The sequence below is a fragment of the Semicossyphus pulcher genome, unplaced genomic scaffold (genome assembly GCF_022749685.1).
Source record: "Semicossyphus pulcher isolate SPU_LCO1_2020_fin unplaced genomic scaffold, fSemPul1.0.p SCAF_8, whole genome shotgun sequence".
Classification (NCBI taxonomy): Eukaryota; Metazoa; Chordata; class Actinopteri; order Labriformes; family Labridae; genus Semicossyphus; species Semicossyphus pulcher.
In genome coordinates, this window is record NW_027211759.1 from 834,941 (window position 1) to 853,236 (window position 18,296).

The window sequence follows — 18,296 nt, forward strand, 5'->3', positions numbered from 1 at the left end:
CCAACCACGCCCACTGCTGGGTGGGGCTAGTGACATCACAGCGTCCCAGAATGACAACCTGACTCTGGGCTGACAGACACAAACTCCTCCGGGGCAACTTGACGAGGAAGCCGGCTGAGGAGACACAAAACCGACACAGAGACCATTAAATCTGATCTAAAGAGCCCTGAGGGGTTCAACAGAGTCCACCAGAGACCCTCAGAGTCTAACAGAGTCCCCCAAAGACCCTCAGAGTCTAACAGAGTCGAACAGAGTCCCCCAAAGACCCTCAGAGTCTAACAGAGTCCACCAGAGACCCTCAGAGTCTAACAGAGTCGAACAGAGTCCCCCAAAGACCCTCAGAGTCTAACAGAGTCTAACAGACTCCCCCAAAGACCCTCAGAGTCTAACAGAGTCCACCAGAGACCCTCAGAGTCTAACAGAGTCCCCCAAAGACCCTCAGAATCTAACAGAGTCCACCAGAGACCCTCAGAGTCTAACAGAGTCTAACAGAGTCCACCAAAGACCCTCAGAGTCTAACAGAGTCCACCAGAGACCCTCAGAGTCTAACAGAGTCCACCAGAGACCCTCAGAGTCTAACAGAGTCTAACAGAGTCGAACAGAGTCCCCCAAAGACCCTCAGAGTCTAACAGAGTCCACCAGAGACCCTCAGAGTCTAACAGAGTCCCCCAAAGACCCTCAGAATCTAACAGAGTCCACCAGAGACCCTCAGAGTCTAACAGAGTCTAACAGAGTCCACCAAAGACCCTCAGAGTCTAACAGAGTCCACCAGAGACCCTCAGAGTCTAACAGAGTCCACCAGAGACCCTCAGAGTCTAACAGAGTCTAACAGAGTCGAACAGAGTCCCCCAAAGACCCTCAGAGTCTAACAGAGTCCACCACAGACCCTCAGAGTCTAACAGAGTCTAACAGAGTCCCCCAAAGACCCTCAGAGTCTAACAGAGTCCACCAGAGACCCTCAGAGTCTAACAGAGTCGAACAGAGTCCCCCAAAGACCCTCAGAGTCTAACAGAGTCTAACAGACTCCCCCAAAGACCCTCAGAGTCTAACAGAGTCCACCAGAGACCCTCAGAGTCTAACAGAGTCGAACAGAGTCCCCCAAAGACCCTCAGAGTCTAACAGAGTCTAACAGACTCCCCCAAAGACCCTCAGAGTCTAACAGAGTCCACCAGAGACCCTCAGAGTCTAACAGAGTCCCCCAAAGACCCTCAGAATCTAACAGAGTCCACCAGAGACCCTCAGAGTCTAACAGAGTCTAACAGAGTCCACCAGAGACCCTCAGAGTCTAACAGAGTCTAACAGAGTCGAACAGAGTCCCCCAAAGACCCTCAGAGTCTAACAGAGTCCACCACAGACCCTCAGAGTCTAACAGAGTCTAACAGAGTCCCCCAAAGACCCTCAGAGTCTAACAGAGTCCACAAGAGACCCTCAGAGTCTAACAGAGTCCACCAGAGACCCTCAGAGTCTAACAGAGTCGAACAGAGTCCCCCAAAGACCCTCAGAGTCTAACAGAGTCCACCAGAGACCCTCAGAGTCTAACAGAGTCTAATAGAGTCCCCCAAAGACCCTCAGAGTCTAACAGAGTCCCCCAAAGACCCTCAGAGTCTAACAGAGTCTAACAGACTCCCCCAAAGACCCTCAGAGTCTAACAGAGTCCACCAGAGACCCTCTGAGTCTAACAGAGTCCACCAGAGACCCTCAGAGTCTAACAGAGTCTAACAGAGTCCACCAGAGACCCTCTGAGTCTAACAGAGTCCCCCAAAGACCCTCAGAGTCTAACAGAGTCGAACAGAGTCTAACAGAGTCCACCAGAGACCCTCAGAGTCTAACAGAGTCTAACAGAGTCCCCCAAAGACCCTCAGAGTCTAACAGAGTCCACCAGAGACCCTCAGAGTCTAACAGAGTCCCCCAGAGACCCTCAGAGTCTAACAGAGTCCACCAGAGACCCTCTGAGTCCACCAGAGACCCCCAGAGACCCTCAGAGTCTAACAGAGTCGAACAGAGTCCACCAGAGACCCTCAGAGTCTAACAGAGTCTAACAGAGTCCCCCAAAGACCCTCAGAGTCTAACAGAGTCTAACAGAGTCTAACAGAGTCCCCCAGAGACCCTCAGAGTCTAACAGAGTCCATCTCTAAGTAAGTATTGCATCACAGCTTTTCTCCTCCTGTCCTGTAAGATCCCCGTGTCTTTGGGCTGTTGGATTATCTGACGCCATCACAGAGCTGAAAAGAGTTTCTCTGAGATGATGACACAGACTTTTCAGAGACGTGGTTCATACAGGACAGCAACGCTTAAACAATGACCATCATGCATTACTTCAGATTAAAGCAGCAAATAACGATCACTCTGCTGATTATTGTCGAGATGAAGTCATAGTTCCCTCCGTCTGTAACATGTCCGTTTCTAAGCGTCTGAGGTGATGTGTCCTCAGAACGTTGAATTAAATGTGACATAAAACACACTTTAAACAGTTCATCCAAAACAGCTTTACAGTTAGCTGTTGCTTTCTGTCCATTGACTTATTAACTGGTTGACTAATTGTTCGACTAAGATTAAACAGACTTGTACTCTTACTTCCTTTCACTACGTTTAGCAGAGAAAACAAACATCCTCACGTTAAAGAATCAGACTCAGGGTCTGTGACGAAGGTTTACACGTCCAAGATGTGCTGGTGTTGTTTCTGCGTCTGCTCTTAACTAAAACGAATACTTCCAACAAACTGTGGTCAGTAATGTAGTACTTATCTACATTTACTCAAGCCAGTACTTTAATACTACATTATGTACATGTAATGGTACTACATCTATACTACAGTATTAGTACTCTGGTACTTGCATATCTTTTTAATGGAATGGACAGAATCACAGTCAGATTTTAAATCCTTCTTTTAAACAGTCTGAAATCATCCTGTTCTTTTATTCTCTAATGTAAGCTCTGTAACCCCCTCTGTGTGGACATGATGATTGTTATTGATTATTATTGATTATTGGTTTTCTTCTGTGTAGTAAAACTCATACATGAACAATATTTTAAGGCTTGTGAAAATGTTATATGCTGTTGATAATATTATTGAGGCAAGTTAAGCAAACTGTTTTCCCTTTTATCAACATGAATAATTTTCTGTTTCACAGCTTAAATCCATCATTTAAGTTTTTATGACATTTTCTATTAATCAAAAGTCTCCACATTATTGTCTCTGTTTTTGTTTTTAATGTACAGTTGAACAAATGATACACGTATGGTAAGCATCACTCTTTTACTGTACTACAGTAAACTTTACAGAACAATAAAAACACATTTCACATTCAGGCTCTGAGTTTGATTAAATGTAACATACATCTACTGTGATGTTTTCTTTACTTATCAGTACACAGAGTATTTCCACAGTCATCCAGAGACTGAGTTTGGTTTAAAGAAGCTTGTCTGATCACACACACATTACACAGAGAACATGTTAGAATAAGCTATATATATATATATATATAGGAGCTCTATGAGTACTTACACGCAGCGCTGAATCTGAGCAGCGAGAGTACCAGCAGGATCAGGGCATCCATGTTTCTGAGCCGCTCTGCGTCCTGCAGCTTGAGACGAGCTGAACAGACGAGCTGAAGGGAAGTGAGTGTTTGTGAGGAGGAAAGAGTCGTTCAGCAGAGCTTCCTTCTATTCAGAGAACTCTGAGCTCTGAGAGAGAGTCCTCGACTGTCGGAAATACCACCGGACATCCACCACATTCAGAGCTCCATGAAGGACATCCAGGAGAAGACAACGGCTGAGAACACAAGAACCAAACAACAATAATGAAAATAAAAATAATTAGTGGAGAACATCTTAGAACCTATTTAATTGTTTGAAATCTCGTAAAATCTTTTATAATAGATACCGGTAAATATATCAGTTACAATTTGGATTCTGAACTCATGAACAAAACCAAGTTTCATTCATTAAGGATGTAAACAATATTTGTATATAAACAACTTTTTGATATCTTCAGTTCTTCATATAAGATGAACTTTTTTAACCCAGAGTTACAGAACAGAAAGAACAGCTCAGATATGAGAGAAATATGAATACAGACTGTCTGCACTAATGCAGAAGAAATAGCCGCCTGGTAGAGTAACAATAGTACAAGAAGTTATTTACAGAACGAAGCACAAAGTCATGGTGGGCAGCACGGTTGCAAAATGACTGTCTTCATATTTCACTATATATTTATATTATATTTTTGTGTTGGCTTGAAGTTTTCATGTTAACAGACCAAAAGAAGAAGACATTATGAAAAAGAACAGAAACTATTTATCTGAAACTAAAGTGAAAAAAAAAAGTTTCTTCTGAATCCTTAAAAACGCTGTTAATTATTTTCTGTTAAATCAATGTGATGCAGTTTTTACAGTCTCTACAGTGTTTACAGTCTTTAGAGTTTTTACAGTGTTTACAGTCTCTACAGTGTTTACAGTCTTTAGAGTTTTTACAGTGTTTACAGTCTCTACAGTGTTTACAGTCTTTAGAGTTTTTACAGTGTTTACAGTCTCTACAGTGTTTACAGTCTTTAGAGTTTTTACAGTGTTTACAGTCTCTACAGTGTTTACAGTCTCTACAGTTTTTACAGTCTTTAGAGTTTTTACAGTGTTTACAGTCTCTACAGTTTTTACAGTCTTTAGAGTTTTTACAGTGTTTACAGTCTCTACAGTGTTTACAGTCTTTAGAGTTTTTACAGTGTTTACAGTCTCTACAGTTTTTACAGTCTTTAGAGTTTTTACAGTGTTTACAGTCTCTACAGTTTTTACAGTCTCTACAGTGTTTACAGTCTTTAGAGTTTTTACAGTTTTTACAGTCTCTACAGTGTTTACAGTCTTTAGAGTTTTTACAGTTTTTACAGTCTCTACAGTGTTTACAGTCTCTACAGTGTTTACAGTCTTTAGAGTTTTTACAGTTTTTACAGTCTCTACAGTTTTTACAGTCTTTAGAGTTTTTACAGTTTTTACAGTCTCTACAGTGTTTACAGTCTTTAGAGTTTTTACAATTTTTACAGTCTCTACAGTGTTTACAGTCTTTAGAGTTTTTACAGTTTTTACAGTTTTTACAGTCTCTACAGTGTTTACAGTCTTTAGAGTTTTTACAATTTTTACAGTCTCTACAGTGTTTACAGTCTTTAGAGTTTTTACAGTGTTTACAGTCTTTAGAGTTTTTACAGTTTTACAGTCTCTACAGTGTTTACAGTCTTTAGAGTTTTTACAGTGTTTACAGTCTCTACAGTGTTTACAGTCTTTAGAGTTTTTACAGTTTTTACAGTCTCTACAGTGTTAACAGTCTTTAGAGTTTTTACAGTGTTTACAGTCTCTACAGTGTTTACAGTCTTTAGAGTTTTTACAGTGTTTACAGTCTCTACAGTGTTAACAGTCTTTAGAGTTTTTACAGTGTTTACAGTCTCTACAGTGTTAACAGTCTTTAGAGTTTTTACAGTGTTTACAGTCTCTACATTGTTTACAGTCTTTAGAGTTTTTACAGTGTTTACAGTCTCTACAGTGTTTACAGTCTTTAGAGTTTTTACAGTTTTTACAGTCTCTACAGTGTTTACAGTCTTTAGAGTTTTTACAGTGTTTACAGTCTCTACAGTGTTTACAGTCTTTAGAGTTTTTACAGTCTTTGCAGTTGTTTAGAGTTAACATTTTGTTTGTAAAAAGTAAAGTTTGAGTTTGAACTGATTTGAGTGTGATTAACATTCATAAGATATGAAAAAAAGACTGTTCATTCTGAGAGTTTGTGTTTGGTAAAGAGCACTTCAATCTGTTTATTATAAACTCTTATTTTCAGCCTCCTGCTCCGTTACAGGGACAGACTGTTAACTCCCCTCACTGACATCCTGTCCTGTCAGGAGGAAGATCTTCTCCACCCTCCTCCACCCTCCACATCCTGACTGCAGCTTCACTCTGAGACCCTCTGAAGGACATTCATCAGCACGCAGTTCGACTGTTTGATGAGGGTGTGATAAGTTTCATGTTGATGTAACTGGTTCAATAATTAACAGGAAGAAACTGTTCAGTTCATGTATCAGGATCGCTGCTGTCCAATCACCACACATACACACCTGACTGTCTGTATCTGTATTTATGTGTGTGTGTGTGTGTGTGTCTGATGTTGTGTTGAATATCCTGTCCTGCTGTGATCAGCTCTTCTCTGATTCAGAAAGGTCCAAGGTGAACTGATGAAGAACACCTTCCTCATAACCTTCACTGTGCACCTGCCCTTTTTTAAAACCATGTAAATCTGCAACATGTACCGTTTAAAACTGAGTTTATAGTGTTTGAACATGATCAGTCAGATGAGTAGATCTCTGTAAGTACAACACAAATAATACATATATGTATAATTAATTTCTACACTGTTGTGTGTTTTATTGAAGTGTGTGTGTGTGTGTGTGTGTGTGTGTGTGTGTCACGTCCTTGTGTGTTTAACCTCTGTTGTTGAGAAGGAAGCTCCACCCTCAGCAGGAAGCCATGCTGTTAACCTCCACACACACACACACACGCACACAATGGTTCTGTTATAATGACCAGCAGTGTTAAAGTATATATTCATGTCAAACTGTGTTCAGTTATGAATCATTGATGATGAGGTGTTGGTGTCATTAAGTTAATGAGTTAATGAGTTTCTGTCACTGTAATGAGCAAAGACTTCTTAAAGAGTAAAGCTCATTCATTGTGCTGAGGGAAATAACTACAGGTGATACATCGTCTCAGTAGGACTCCTAAATACTTTCAGTAACGTCTAAAGTAAAATAATTAACTAATTAGTTTAATAATAATCATTTATTTATTTGTTATGTATTGGTGGAAACCTTCAGCCTTCCAACTATAACTGTAACTATAACTATAACTGTAACTCTTCTAACTATAACTGTAACTATAACTGTAACTGTAACTCTTCTAACTATAACTGTAACTATAACTGTAACTCATATAACTATAACTGTAACTCTTCTAACTATATCTGTAACTATAACTGTAACTCTTCTAACTATAACTGTAACTCATAACTATAACTGTAACTCATATAACTATAACTGTAACTCTTCTAACTATAACTGTAACTCTTCTAACTATATCTGTAACTATAACTGTAACTCATATAACTATAACTGTAACTCTTCTAACTGTAACTATAACTATAACTGTAACTATAACTATAACTGTAACTCTTCTAACTATAACTGTAACTATAACTGTAACTCTTCTAACTATAACTGTAACTCTTCTAACTATAACTGTAACTATAACTGTAACTCATATAACTATAACTGTAACTCATATAACTATAACTGTAACTATAACTGTAACTCATATAACTATAACTGTAACTCTTCTAACTATATCTGTAACTATAACTGTAACTCTTCTAACTATAACTGTAACTCTTCTAACTGTAACTATAACTGTAACTCTTCTAACTATAACTGTAACTCATATAACTATAACTGTAACTCTTCTAACTATAACTGTAACTCTTCTTACTATAACTGTAACTCATAACTATAACTGTAACTCTTCTAACTATAACTCTTCTAACTATAACTGTAACTCTTCTAACTGTAACTATAACTGTAACTCTTCTAACTATAACTGTAACTCATATAACTATAACTGTAACTCTTCTTACTATAACTGTAACTCTTCAAATTTTGCTAGTCTGAAAAGTGACCACTAACAGACCCCATGCTCGGGGCTTCAACACCAGGCAGAGTCAGCGAGTAATACTGCTAGCTGCAATGCTAACTTAGCTCTTGCTATTAGCTGTTACACCGAGCGAACAATAGAATCAGTTGCACCCTGATTGGACAGTTTAGCTTCTTCTGATTGGATGGTCAGAGGACTACATTGAGGCAAGCTGATTGGCTGGTTAGCTGAGGCGTCAAGAAACTGACAAAATTCGTACTTGTAACTCACAGCTCGTAACTTGTAACTTCAGGTTCGTACATGCATAGAGGAAATTTGTGTGTGTGTGACTCGGACTTTATACATTGAATATATTGTATACCTTTTACACATTTGCAAATCTTATCTGTGAGCACAAAATATTTCAACCCCTGCAAAACTTACTTACACAGTCACAAACTTGAATGTGTGAGGACACATGTTTTTACACATTCACCAATTTGATTCCTACATGCAAATGTTTTTTACATGCTGAAAAACATGAAATACAACTGCAGGGTTTGAAATTATTTGTGAACATTATGTTACAAGCTCAAAATCATTCTGTCCGTTATTTGACTCTATAGTCCTGCCCCCTCTGTGTTGGTTTACCTTCATCAGGTACACCTGAGGGAAACACACATCACGAGTCTCAGGATCACGTACAGGTTGTATCCAGCAGGGGGCGAGTGTAACACAGATGTAAGAGAAAGACTGGATTCATTGTGCTGAGGACAAGCACGGTAAAAACTGATTTCTAATCATGAATAGATTAAATACAGTCTAAATGTATATAATATTTATTTTTACAGTCAGACACCGGAAGAGGGCAGCACAGCGTCACGTCAGTAACAGGAAGGACTTCACCTGTAAATATACATTATATAAATAATACAGATGATTACTCAGGTTCATTGTTGACTCTGTTTGATGAAGAAACATCAGTTATTTTCTCATCCAGACTGAAGCAGTGTGTGAAGTTATGGAGCGGAAAACTTTGTTTCAAAAGTGTTATTAACACTGGGCCTGATGCACGTCATCTCCTCCATTTATTATTATAATCTTTATTTGATCAGTAAATGTTAACATATTTTATTAGTTAAAAACACAAACAAATAAAATAATACGACGTGCAGATCAAATAAACTTCTGAGTTTTCAGTAAAACATCCTGATCTTAGTTTTATTTATTCTTTTAGTTTTTAAAGCACTTTAGTTTGGCGAGTACAGAAAAGAATTCAGAAGAGCAGGAATGTAAAACACACGTGAAGTCTATCATGAACACGACGAACGTGTAAACGTGTGAAAGATAACAGCCAAAGTGTTCATACGTTCATAAAGCATGTTTTTAAACAGACTGAAATGTGCTGCATTAAAACACCAAGTGAAACATTAGAAGAACTTTAGATCTGTTATTTCTACACTTCTTTGTGATGAAGAACAAACGTTTGTTCTGCTCCTTAAACTCGTGACTTTCTGTTTGAAATCTTTTTTTTCATGTCAAATTAATGTTTACGGTTTTTAATATTAAATTGTCTTTAGATTCTTTGAAGCCGATAGTTGATGTATTTTTGATAATATTCTGTTTCCATAGAAACCAATGTATTTGTGTCTGAATATTTTAATTAAGTCGTTTCAATTAGAATTAAATTAATAAATCAATGATGTGTCATGTGTTAATCATGTAGGAGGAGTCATTCAATATTAATTATAACCTCATGACACACGCATTTATGTTTTTCCAAAATAATTATAACAATTATTTAATAACCTTAGAAGTAAAAATGATAAATTACAAAAAGATTGACATTTAAAATTGACTCATTTTGATCTGCAGACTACGAATGTTTCTGCTTCTACATTTTGTTATCTGATATTCATTTATGATCGATTCATTCTGGAAGGATTTAAGAAAAGATTGGAATAAAAATTCATCGTTTGTATACGTACACGTTTACGTCCTGAGAGGACGCAGACTGACCTCGTTCTTTCTGTAGTTTAACGTCTTCTCACAGTGAACACGCAGACACAATGAAGAGTCCGGAGACGCGTCGTCTCTTTACAAAATAATTTAATAACATCTGAATGTGACATAAAAAACAACAGTGAAGGACGTGTGCTCCTCTCCGGGCGATAATACTCTTTAATCATTAAAGGAAGAAGTGGACAAAAAGAAAAATGACAGATTGCACATGTTTGTAGCACGTTAGCCACGTCCAGACTGCAGCTGCATCAGTCTCTGCGGTAGTCTCTCTCTCTCTCTCTCTCTCTCATTTGTCGGACAAAGCCAAATAGAAAATACTACAGAGAGAGAGGGGGAGGGGCGCTCCACTCCGACACCAATACTCAAAAAGTCTGATTGTGTTTTTACAAAATTAAAGTCTTGTTTTCTTCAGTAGACAAAGAAAGACAACGTGCAGGCTACCAGGGGAACATCCCTTAAAATACACACACACGGGGGGGGGGGGGGGGGGGGGGTCAAACAGCACAGTGAGATGTCAGAACCCCCCCTCAGAGAAAACCAAACCAAACGGGGAGGAAATGAAACCAAATGAAAGTGACAGAAACAAAACAGGAAGTAAAGAAATCACTCAGCAGGTGATACTTACGTACATGATGTGTTAAAGCAGCTCCAGTGAGGGGGGGCGTCTGTCTTACCTCCACTCACTCATCTACAGCTGACTGATCACTAAACGAGTCACTGATGCTCTGTCAGGGAGGAGACAGAGACGCTAAACTGAGCGGCTCACTGAGACTCACGCCCACCTGCTGACACCTGAGCAGCAGCCGCCGCAGACGCTCCACCCACGCCGACGCCGCAACACCGACACCCCCGCCTTCAGCCGCCTCAAACAGCAGCCGCTGGGAGAGGGGGAGGGAGGGGGGAGAGGAGGACAGAGGAGGACAGAGGGAGGGGAGAGAGCAGGTGAGGACGGGGGGAGGCAGCAGGTGAACATGCGTGTACACAGGTGTGATGTAAACACAAACGCCTCGTTTCCTCTCATCACTTCAGGAGTCTCAGGTCACACTAACTGTCAGACTTCCCGGAGCTGCTGTGTCCGATATCTGACAGAGCCGCAGGAGTCTGCGTCCAGTAAGCACTCTGCACATGAACAGACTCAGAGGGTGTGGTTACCGATCTGTGGAGACGGACTGACACTCTGCGTGGAGATGAACTGATCCCAGTGTGTCTGACACAAACCCGATTCTCCCCACTCCCACTCCGTCGCGGGGTGACGTCACACTCGCAGCTGAACGGAGCGCCCTTCGTTTAGGAGAAGGAATTAAATGCAGCGACGAGCTTTGAGACGAACTCCCCTCACTCAAGCAGAGAGAGGACATGTGTGTAACCATGGTTACATGTCATACAAATAACAAAAGCTACATAAATACCAGAGAGGCAGAGTTTTTCAAATCTCTCCACATCATGAGGAACAGAAACTTGATCCCGAGCCTCCTCAGTGGTTTTTAATCATGTAAATGAGCTGCTGAGTTTATATAGATATATAAAACACTTCCGGTCACTTTATTACTTCATGTTTGTCTTAATTCAAGCAGTTCTCATTCTTACGGGTAATAACACAGAACTTTAATTCATGTCTCTCATCCTCTCATCTCATGACGACCATCACACAGCGCTGCACCCGATCAGTAAGTCAGCATCGGTGCAGACTCGCTGGTGGAGGGATTAACAGCCCACTCCCACTCCACACTCAGAGGTTTGGGACAGACTCAATGTGGTGGAGCCTCCACACGAGCGCGCTAACGGAGTGGAGTAAAGTTACATGCTCTGTGGGACCACACAGCGCTAACTGCAGTTAGCATAACCTGCTACATCCATGCTGCTGTACTGCTCACCCTGTAATGATGAGCAGGAGGACAGCAGCATGTTGTGTCAGGATCAGACCGAGCACTCAGCAGCCTGCCTGATGTAGTTACAGCATGAAGGGAGGAAAGACTTGACGATGCTCCACCTGTTCATCCTCAGAGTAAAGTCTCACCTGCGGCAGGTGTGTTCCATCACAACTGAGTTTACAGTCTGGGGTTTGATTTATTGCTCGGCCTGAGACAGCTGAAGTGAGTGAATGTCAACAGGCTCAGGGACAGTGTGTGTGTGTGTGTGTGTGTGTGTGTGTGTGTCTTGTAGAGCGAGTGAGGGGGTATATTACATCTTTCCACAGGGCAGCGCACAGTGGAAGGTTCTGGAGGGCCTGCTGGTAGAGAAGTCGCACCTGTGAAAGAAAACACCCCAAATAAAAGAGGGAGCGGAGAGAAACAGCAGACAGACGAGGGAGACGAGTGAGAGAGCAGGTCACAGGTTTATAACTGAACAGGCAGTGAGAAGCTAAAGCTCCTGTTAACACACTACAGCTGACATTAAACCTGCAGAAGAAGAAACAGATTCAGAAACACCATCACAGCACACCAAACTTCATTCAACTATTATCCATTTTACAAGAAAAGGAACAACTCTGTATTTGAAGCGATGTAGAGTAAACTCCATCGGTGACTCACCTCAGACCGCTCCTTCAGCTCTCTCTCCACAGCGATGGCTCTGCGAGGAACACCACAAACACTCTGTCAACTTTAACCTTCAACTTGATTCACAGTCACACCGACCACACGTCAGTCTGAAAACCTGAACCTTCGAAAACACCTGACTGATATAAAGTCACTGTGGTTATGATCCAACGAACAGGAGGACATGTATTTCAGCTTTCGTGTAAAATCCCAAAGAGCTCAAACAAGACATCACAAAGGCTGGAGATGAACCCTGAGGATCCCAAAGCCAACAGCATTATTTAACCCACGTCTGTTTCCAGCTGGTTGTTTCACTCACATCTTCCAGCTGGACAAACACTTGGGAGCGTTGCTGCTCAGCATCCGGGCCTGAAACTTCAGCTGCTCCATGTTTCCATCCTGCCACTCCTGGTGCAGCAACCTGGGCAACAACACAGCAACAGTGACAGCAACATCACACTGACAGCAACTTTCCATAAGACTCTCAGCAACTAGCCAGCAGAGAGTGTGCTGGATTCATACAGGCTGCAGGGAGAGAACACCTGCGTTTATCAGCTGATACATCCTGTGTGTGTGTGTGTGTGTGTGTGTCTGTATGTGTGTGCGTACCTAAGGCCCAGCTCTGTGTTGTTGGGCATGGAATATCTCAGTCTCTCCAGAACAAGTGCATGCTGGGACTGTAGCAGACAGCTCAGGTACAGAGTGACCACCTGAGGAGCAAACAGACATTAAATGATTCAGCAGCTTTTAAAGGTGAGCTCAGATCGGGATCGGATCAGAAACAAGATGAAACGGGATGAGACAAGAAACGGGATGAAACGGGATGAAACGGGATGAAACGGGATGAAACATGAAACGGGATGAAACGGGATGAAACGGGATGAAACAAGAAACGGGATGAAACAGGATGAAACGGGATGAAACTGGATGAAACATGAAACGCGATGAAACGGGATTAAACATGAAACGCGATGAAACGGGATGAAACGGGATGAAACAAGAAACGCGATGAAACGGGATGAAACGGGATGAAACATGAAACGCGATGAAACGGGATGAAATGGGATGAAACAAGAAACGCGATGAAACGGGATGAAACGGGATGAAACGGGATGAAACAAGAAACGCGATGAAACGGGATGAAACGCGATGAAACGGGATGAAACGAGATGAAACGAGATGAAACGGGATGAAACGGGATGAAACGGGATGAAACATGAAACGGGATGAAACGGGATGAAACGGGATGAAACGGGATGAAACAAGAAACGCGATGAAACAGGATGAAACGGGATGAAACGGGATGAAACGGGATGAAACGGGATGAGACAAGAAACGAGATGAAACAGGATGAAACGGGATGAAACTGGATGAAACATGAAACAGGATGAAACGGGATGAAACAAGAAACGGGATGAAACAGGATGAAACGGGATGAAACTGGATGAAACATGAAACGGGATGAAACGGGATGAAACTGGATGAGACAAGAAACGCGATGAAACGGGATTAAACATGAAACGCGATGAAACGGGATGAAACGGGATGAAACAAGAAACGCGATGAAACGGGATGAAACATGAAACGGGATGAAACGGGATGAAACGGGATGAAACGGGATGAAACAAGAAACGCGATGAAACGCGATGAAACGGGATGAAACTTGATGAGACAAGAAACGGGATGAAACGGGATGAAACTGGATGAAACATGAAACGGGATGAAACGGGATGAAACTGGATGAAACATGAAACAGGATGAAACGGGATGAAACGGGATGAAACTGGATGAAACATGAAACGGGATGAAACTGGATGAAACATGAAACAGGATGAAACGGGATGAAACGGGATGAAACAAGAAACGGGATGAAACAGGATGAAACATGAAACAGGATGAAACAGGATGAAACGGGATGAAACTGGATGAAACATGAAACGGGATGAAACGGGATGAAACGGGATGAAACAAGAAACGGGATGAAACAGGATGAAACGGGATGAAACTGGATGAAACATGAAACGGGATGAAACGGGATGAAACTGGATGTGACAAGAAACGCGATGAAACGGGATTAAACATGAAACGCGATGAAACGGGATGAAACGGGATGAAACGGGATGAAACTGGATGAAACATGAAACGCGATGAAACGGGATTAAACATGAAACGCGATGAAACGGGATGAAACGGGATGAAACAAGAAACGCGATGAAACGGGATGAAACGGGATGAAACGGGATGAAACATGAAACGCGATGAAACGGGATGAAATGGGATGAAACAAGAAACGCGATGAAACGGGATGAAACGGGATGAAACGGGATGAAACGGGATGAAACAAGAAACGCGATGAAACGGGATGAAACGCGATGAAACGGGATGAAACGAGATGAAACGAGATGAAACGGGATGAAACATGAAACGGGATGAAACGGGATGAAACGGGATGAAACGGGATGAAACAAGAAACGCGATGAAACGGGATGAAACAAGAAACGGGATGAAACGGGATGAAACGGGATGAAACTGGATGAAACATGAAACGCGATGAAACGGGATTAAACATGAAACGCGATGAAACGGGATGAAACGGGATGAAACAAGAAACGCGATGAAACGGGATGAAACGGGATGAAACGGGATGAAACATGAAACGCGATGAAATGGGATGAAATGGGATGAAACAAGAAACGCGATGAAACGGGATGAAACGGGATGAAACGGGATGAAACAAGAAACGCGATGAAACGGGATGAAACGCGATGAAACGGGATGAAACGAGATGAAACGAGATGAAACGGGATGAAACGGGATGAAACATGAAACGGGATGAAACGGGATGAAACGGGATGAAACAAGAAACGCGATGAAACGGGATGAAACGGGATGAAACGGGATGAAACGGGATGAAACTGGATGAGACAAGAAACGAGATGAAACAGGATGAAACTGGATGAAACATGAAACGGGATGAAACGGGATGAAACTGGATGAAACATGAAACAGGATGAAACGGGATGAAACAAGAAACGGGATGAAACAGGATGAAACGGGATGAAACTGGATGAAACATGAAACGGGATGAAACGGGATGAAACTGGATGAGACAAGAAACGCGATGAAACGGGATTAAACATGAAACGCGATGAAACGGGATGAAACGGGATGAAACAAGAAACGCGATGAAACGGGATGAAACATGAAACGGGATGAAACGGGATGAAACGGGATGAAACGGGATGAAACAAGAAACGCGATGAAACGCGATGAAACGGGATGAAACTTGATGAGACAAGAAACGGGATGAAACGGGATGAAACTGGATGAAACATGAAACGGGATGAAACGGGATGAAACTGGATGAAACATGAAACAGGATGAAACGGGATGAAACGGGATGAAACTGGATGAAACATGAAACGGGATGAAACGGGATGAAACTGGATGAAACATGAAACAGGATGAAACGGGATGAAACGGGATGAAACAAGAAACGGGATGAAACAGGATGAAACGGGATGAAACAGGATGAAACGGGATGAAACTGGATGAAACATGAAACAGGATGAAACGGGATGAAACGGGATGAAACAAGAAACGGGATGAAACAGGATGAAACGGGATGAAACAGGATGAAACGGGATGAAACTGGATGAAACATGAAACGGGATGAAACGGGATGAAACTGGATGAAACATGAAACAGGATGAAACAGGATGAAACGGGATGAAACTGGATGAAACATGAAACGGGATGAAACGGGATGAAACTGGATGAAACATGAAACAGGATGAAACGGGATGAAACGGGATGAAACAAGAAACGGGATGAAACAGGATGAAACGGGATGAAACTGGATGAAACATGAAACGGGATGAAACGGGATGAAACTGGATGAGACAAGAAACGCGATGAAACGGGATTAAACATGAAACGCGATGAAACGGGATGAAACGGGATGAAACGGGATGAAACGGGATGAAACAAGAAACGCGATGAAACGGGATGAAACATGAAACAAGATAAAACGGGATGAAACGCGATGAAACGGGATGAAACGAGATTAGACGGGATGAAACGGGATGAAACGGGATGAAACGCGATGAAACGGGATGAAACGAGATGAAAGAAGATGAAACGAGATACAATGGGATGAAAAGAGATGAAACTGGATGAAACAAGAAACGCGATGAAACGAGATGAAACTGGATGAAGTGAGAAATGGGATAAAACGGGATGAAACGAGATGAAACGGGATGAAACGAGATGAAACAAGAAACGAGATGAAACGAGATGAAACAAGAAACGAGATGAAACAAGAAACGAGATGAAACGAGATGAAACGGGATGAAACGAGATTAGACGGGATGAAACGGGATGAAACGGGATGAAACGGGATGAAACGAGATTAAACGAAATGAAACGATGAAACAAGATAAAACGGGATGAAACGAGATGAAACAGGATGAAACAAGATGAAACGAGATGAAACGGGATTAAACAAGAAACAGAATAAAACGGGATGAAATGAGATGAAACGGGATGAAACAAGATGTGACGGGATAAAACAAGAGGCGGGATAAAACAAGAGGCAGGATAAAACAAGATGGAACAGGATGAAACAGGATGAAACAGGTGGAAAAAGATGAAACGGGATGAAACAAGAAACGCGATGAAACGGGATGAAACCAGATGAAACGGGATGAAACGAGATGAAACAAGAAACGCGATGAAACGGGATGAAACCAGATGAAACGGGATGAAACGGGATGAAACAAGAAACGCGATGAAACGGGATGAAACAAGATGAAACAAGAAACGCGATGAAACGGGATGAAACGGGATGAAACGGGATGAAACGAGATGAAACGGGATGAAACGGGATGAAACAAGATGAAACGGGATGAAACGGGATGAAACGAGAAACAGAATAAAACGGGATGAAATGAGAAGAAACGGGATAGAACAGGATGAAATGAGATGAAATGGGATGAAACAAAATGAAACGGGATGTAACAAGATGAGACGGGATGAAACAAGATGAAACGGGATGAAACAACATGAAACGGGATGAAACGGGATGAAACGGGATGTAACAAGATGAGACGGGATGAAACAAGATGAAACGGGATGAAACAAGATGAAACAAGATGAAACGGGATGAAACAAGATGAAATGGGATGAAACAAGATGAGACGGGATGAAACAAGATGAAACAAGATGAAACGAGATAAAACGGGATGAAAAGAGAAACAGAATGAAACGGGATGAAACAAGATGAAACGGGATGAAACAAGATGAAATGGGATGAAACAAGATGAGACGGGATGAAACAAGATGAAACAAGATGAAACAAGATGAAACGAGATAAAACGGGATGAAAAGAGAAACAGAATGAAACGGGATGAAACAAGATGAAACAAGAAACGGGATAGAACGGGATGAAACAAGATGAGACGGGATAAAACGAGGCGGGATAAAACAGGATAAAACGAGATGAAACAGGATGAAACGGGATGAAACAAGATGAAACAAGACGAAAAGGGGTGGTGTCTCACCTTGTTGTGGAAGGTGTAGCAGCTCCAGAACTCTGCGGGGTTGAAGGGGACCTCCAGTCTGGAGGGGACGGTGCTCAGACAGCGATGGACCAGATCTGAGAACAGTTTGGAGCGACTGTGGGAGGGGCTGCAGGTCTGCAGGCTGCTGCTGAACACCAGGTAACTGTACACACACACAGGCAGTCTGTGAGGCTGTCTGTCTGTCAGGAGGACTCAACCTGGACGTCCTCAGTAAACTCTGAATGTACATATGAACATAAAAACACACTCACTCCATCCACAGAGTGTGGAGCTCCTCCAGCGTCATGGCTGATCCCAGCGCTCGCTCAAAGGCGTCTTGCGTCTCCTCTTTAGAGCCATACAGCCACTGCCAGCGGCTACACACACACACACACACACACACACAGACACAGACACAGACACAGACACAGACACAGACACACACACACACACACACACACACACACACACACACACACACACACACACAGTTTCTACAGGTGTCTCCATCTCACAAACTACAT

At 42.0% G+C, this 18,296-nt stretch overlaps 1 protein-coding gene across 1 annotated transcript in view; it reads right to left on the bottom strand.

The window, feature by feature from the left end:
* Nucleotides 1-9,744: 9,744 nt before the first annotated feature.
* The window catches only part of LOC138612815 (zinc finger C3H1 domain-containing protein-like), a 35,655-nt gene continuing 27,103 nt past the window's right edge, over nucleotides 9,745-18,296 (bottom strand). Inside the window, exons 29-35 of the mRNA XM_069686274.1 lie at nucleotides 18,045-18,149; nucleotides 17,773-17,935; nucleotides 12,821-12,921; nucleotides 12,531-12,632; nucleotides 12,206-12,245; nucleotides 11,860-11,922; nucleotides 9,745-10,552 (exon numbers count right to left, since the gene is read on the bottom strand). Of these exons, the coding sequence (XP_069542375.1) occupies nucleotides 10,403-10,552; nucleotides 11,860-11,922; nucleotides 12,206-12,245; nucleotides 12,531-12,632; nucleotides 12,821-12,921; nucleotides 17,773-17,935; nucleotides 18,045-18,149 (724 nt within the window). The 3' untranslated portion in view covers nucleotides 9,745-10,402. The remainder of the gene's footprint in view (nucleotides 10,553-11,859; nucleotides 11,923-12,205; nucleotides 12,246-12,530; nucleotides 12,633-12,820; nucleotides 12,922-17,772; nucleotides 17,936-18,044; nucleotides 18,150-18,296) is intronic.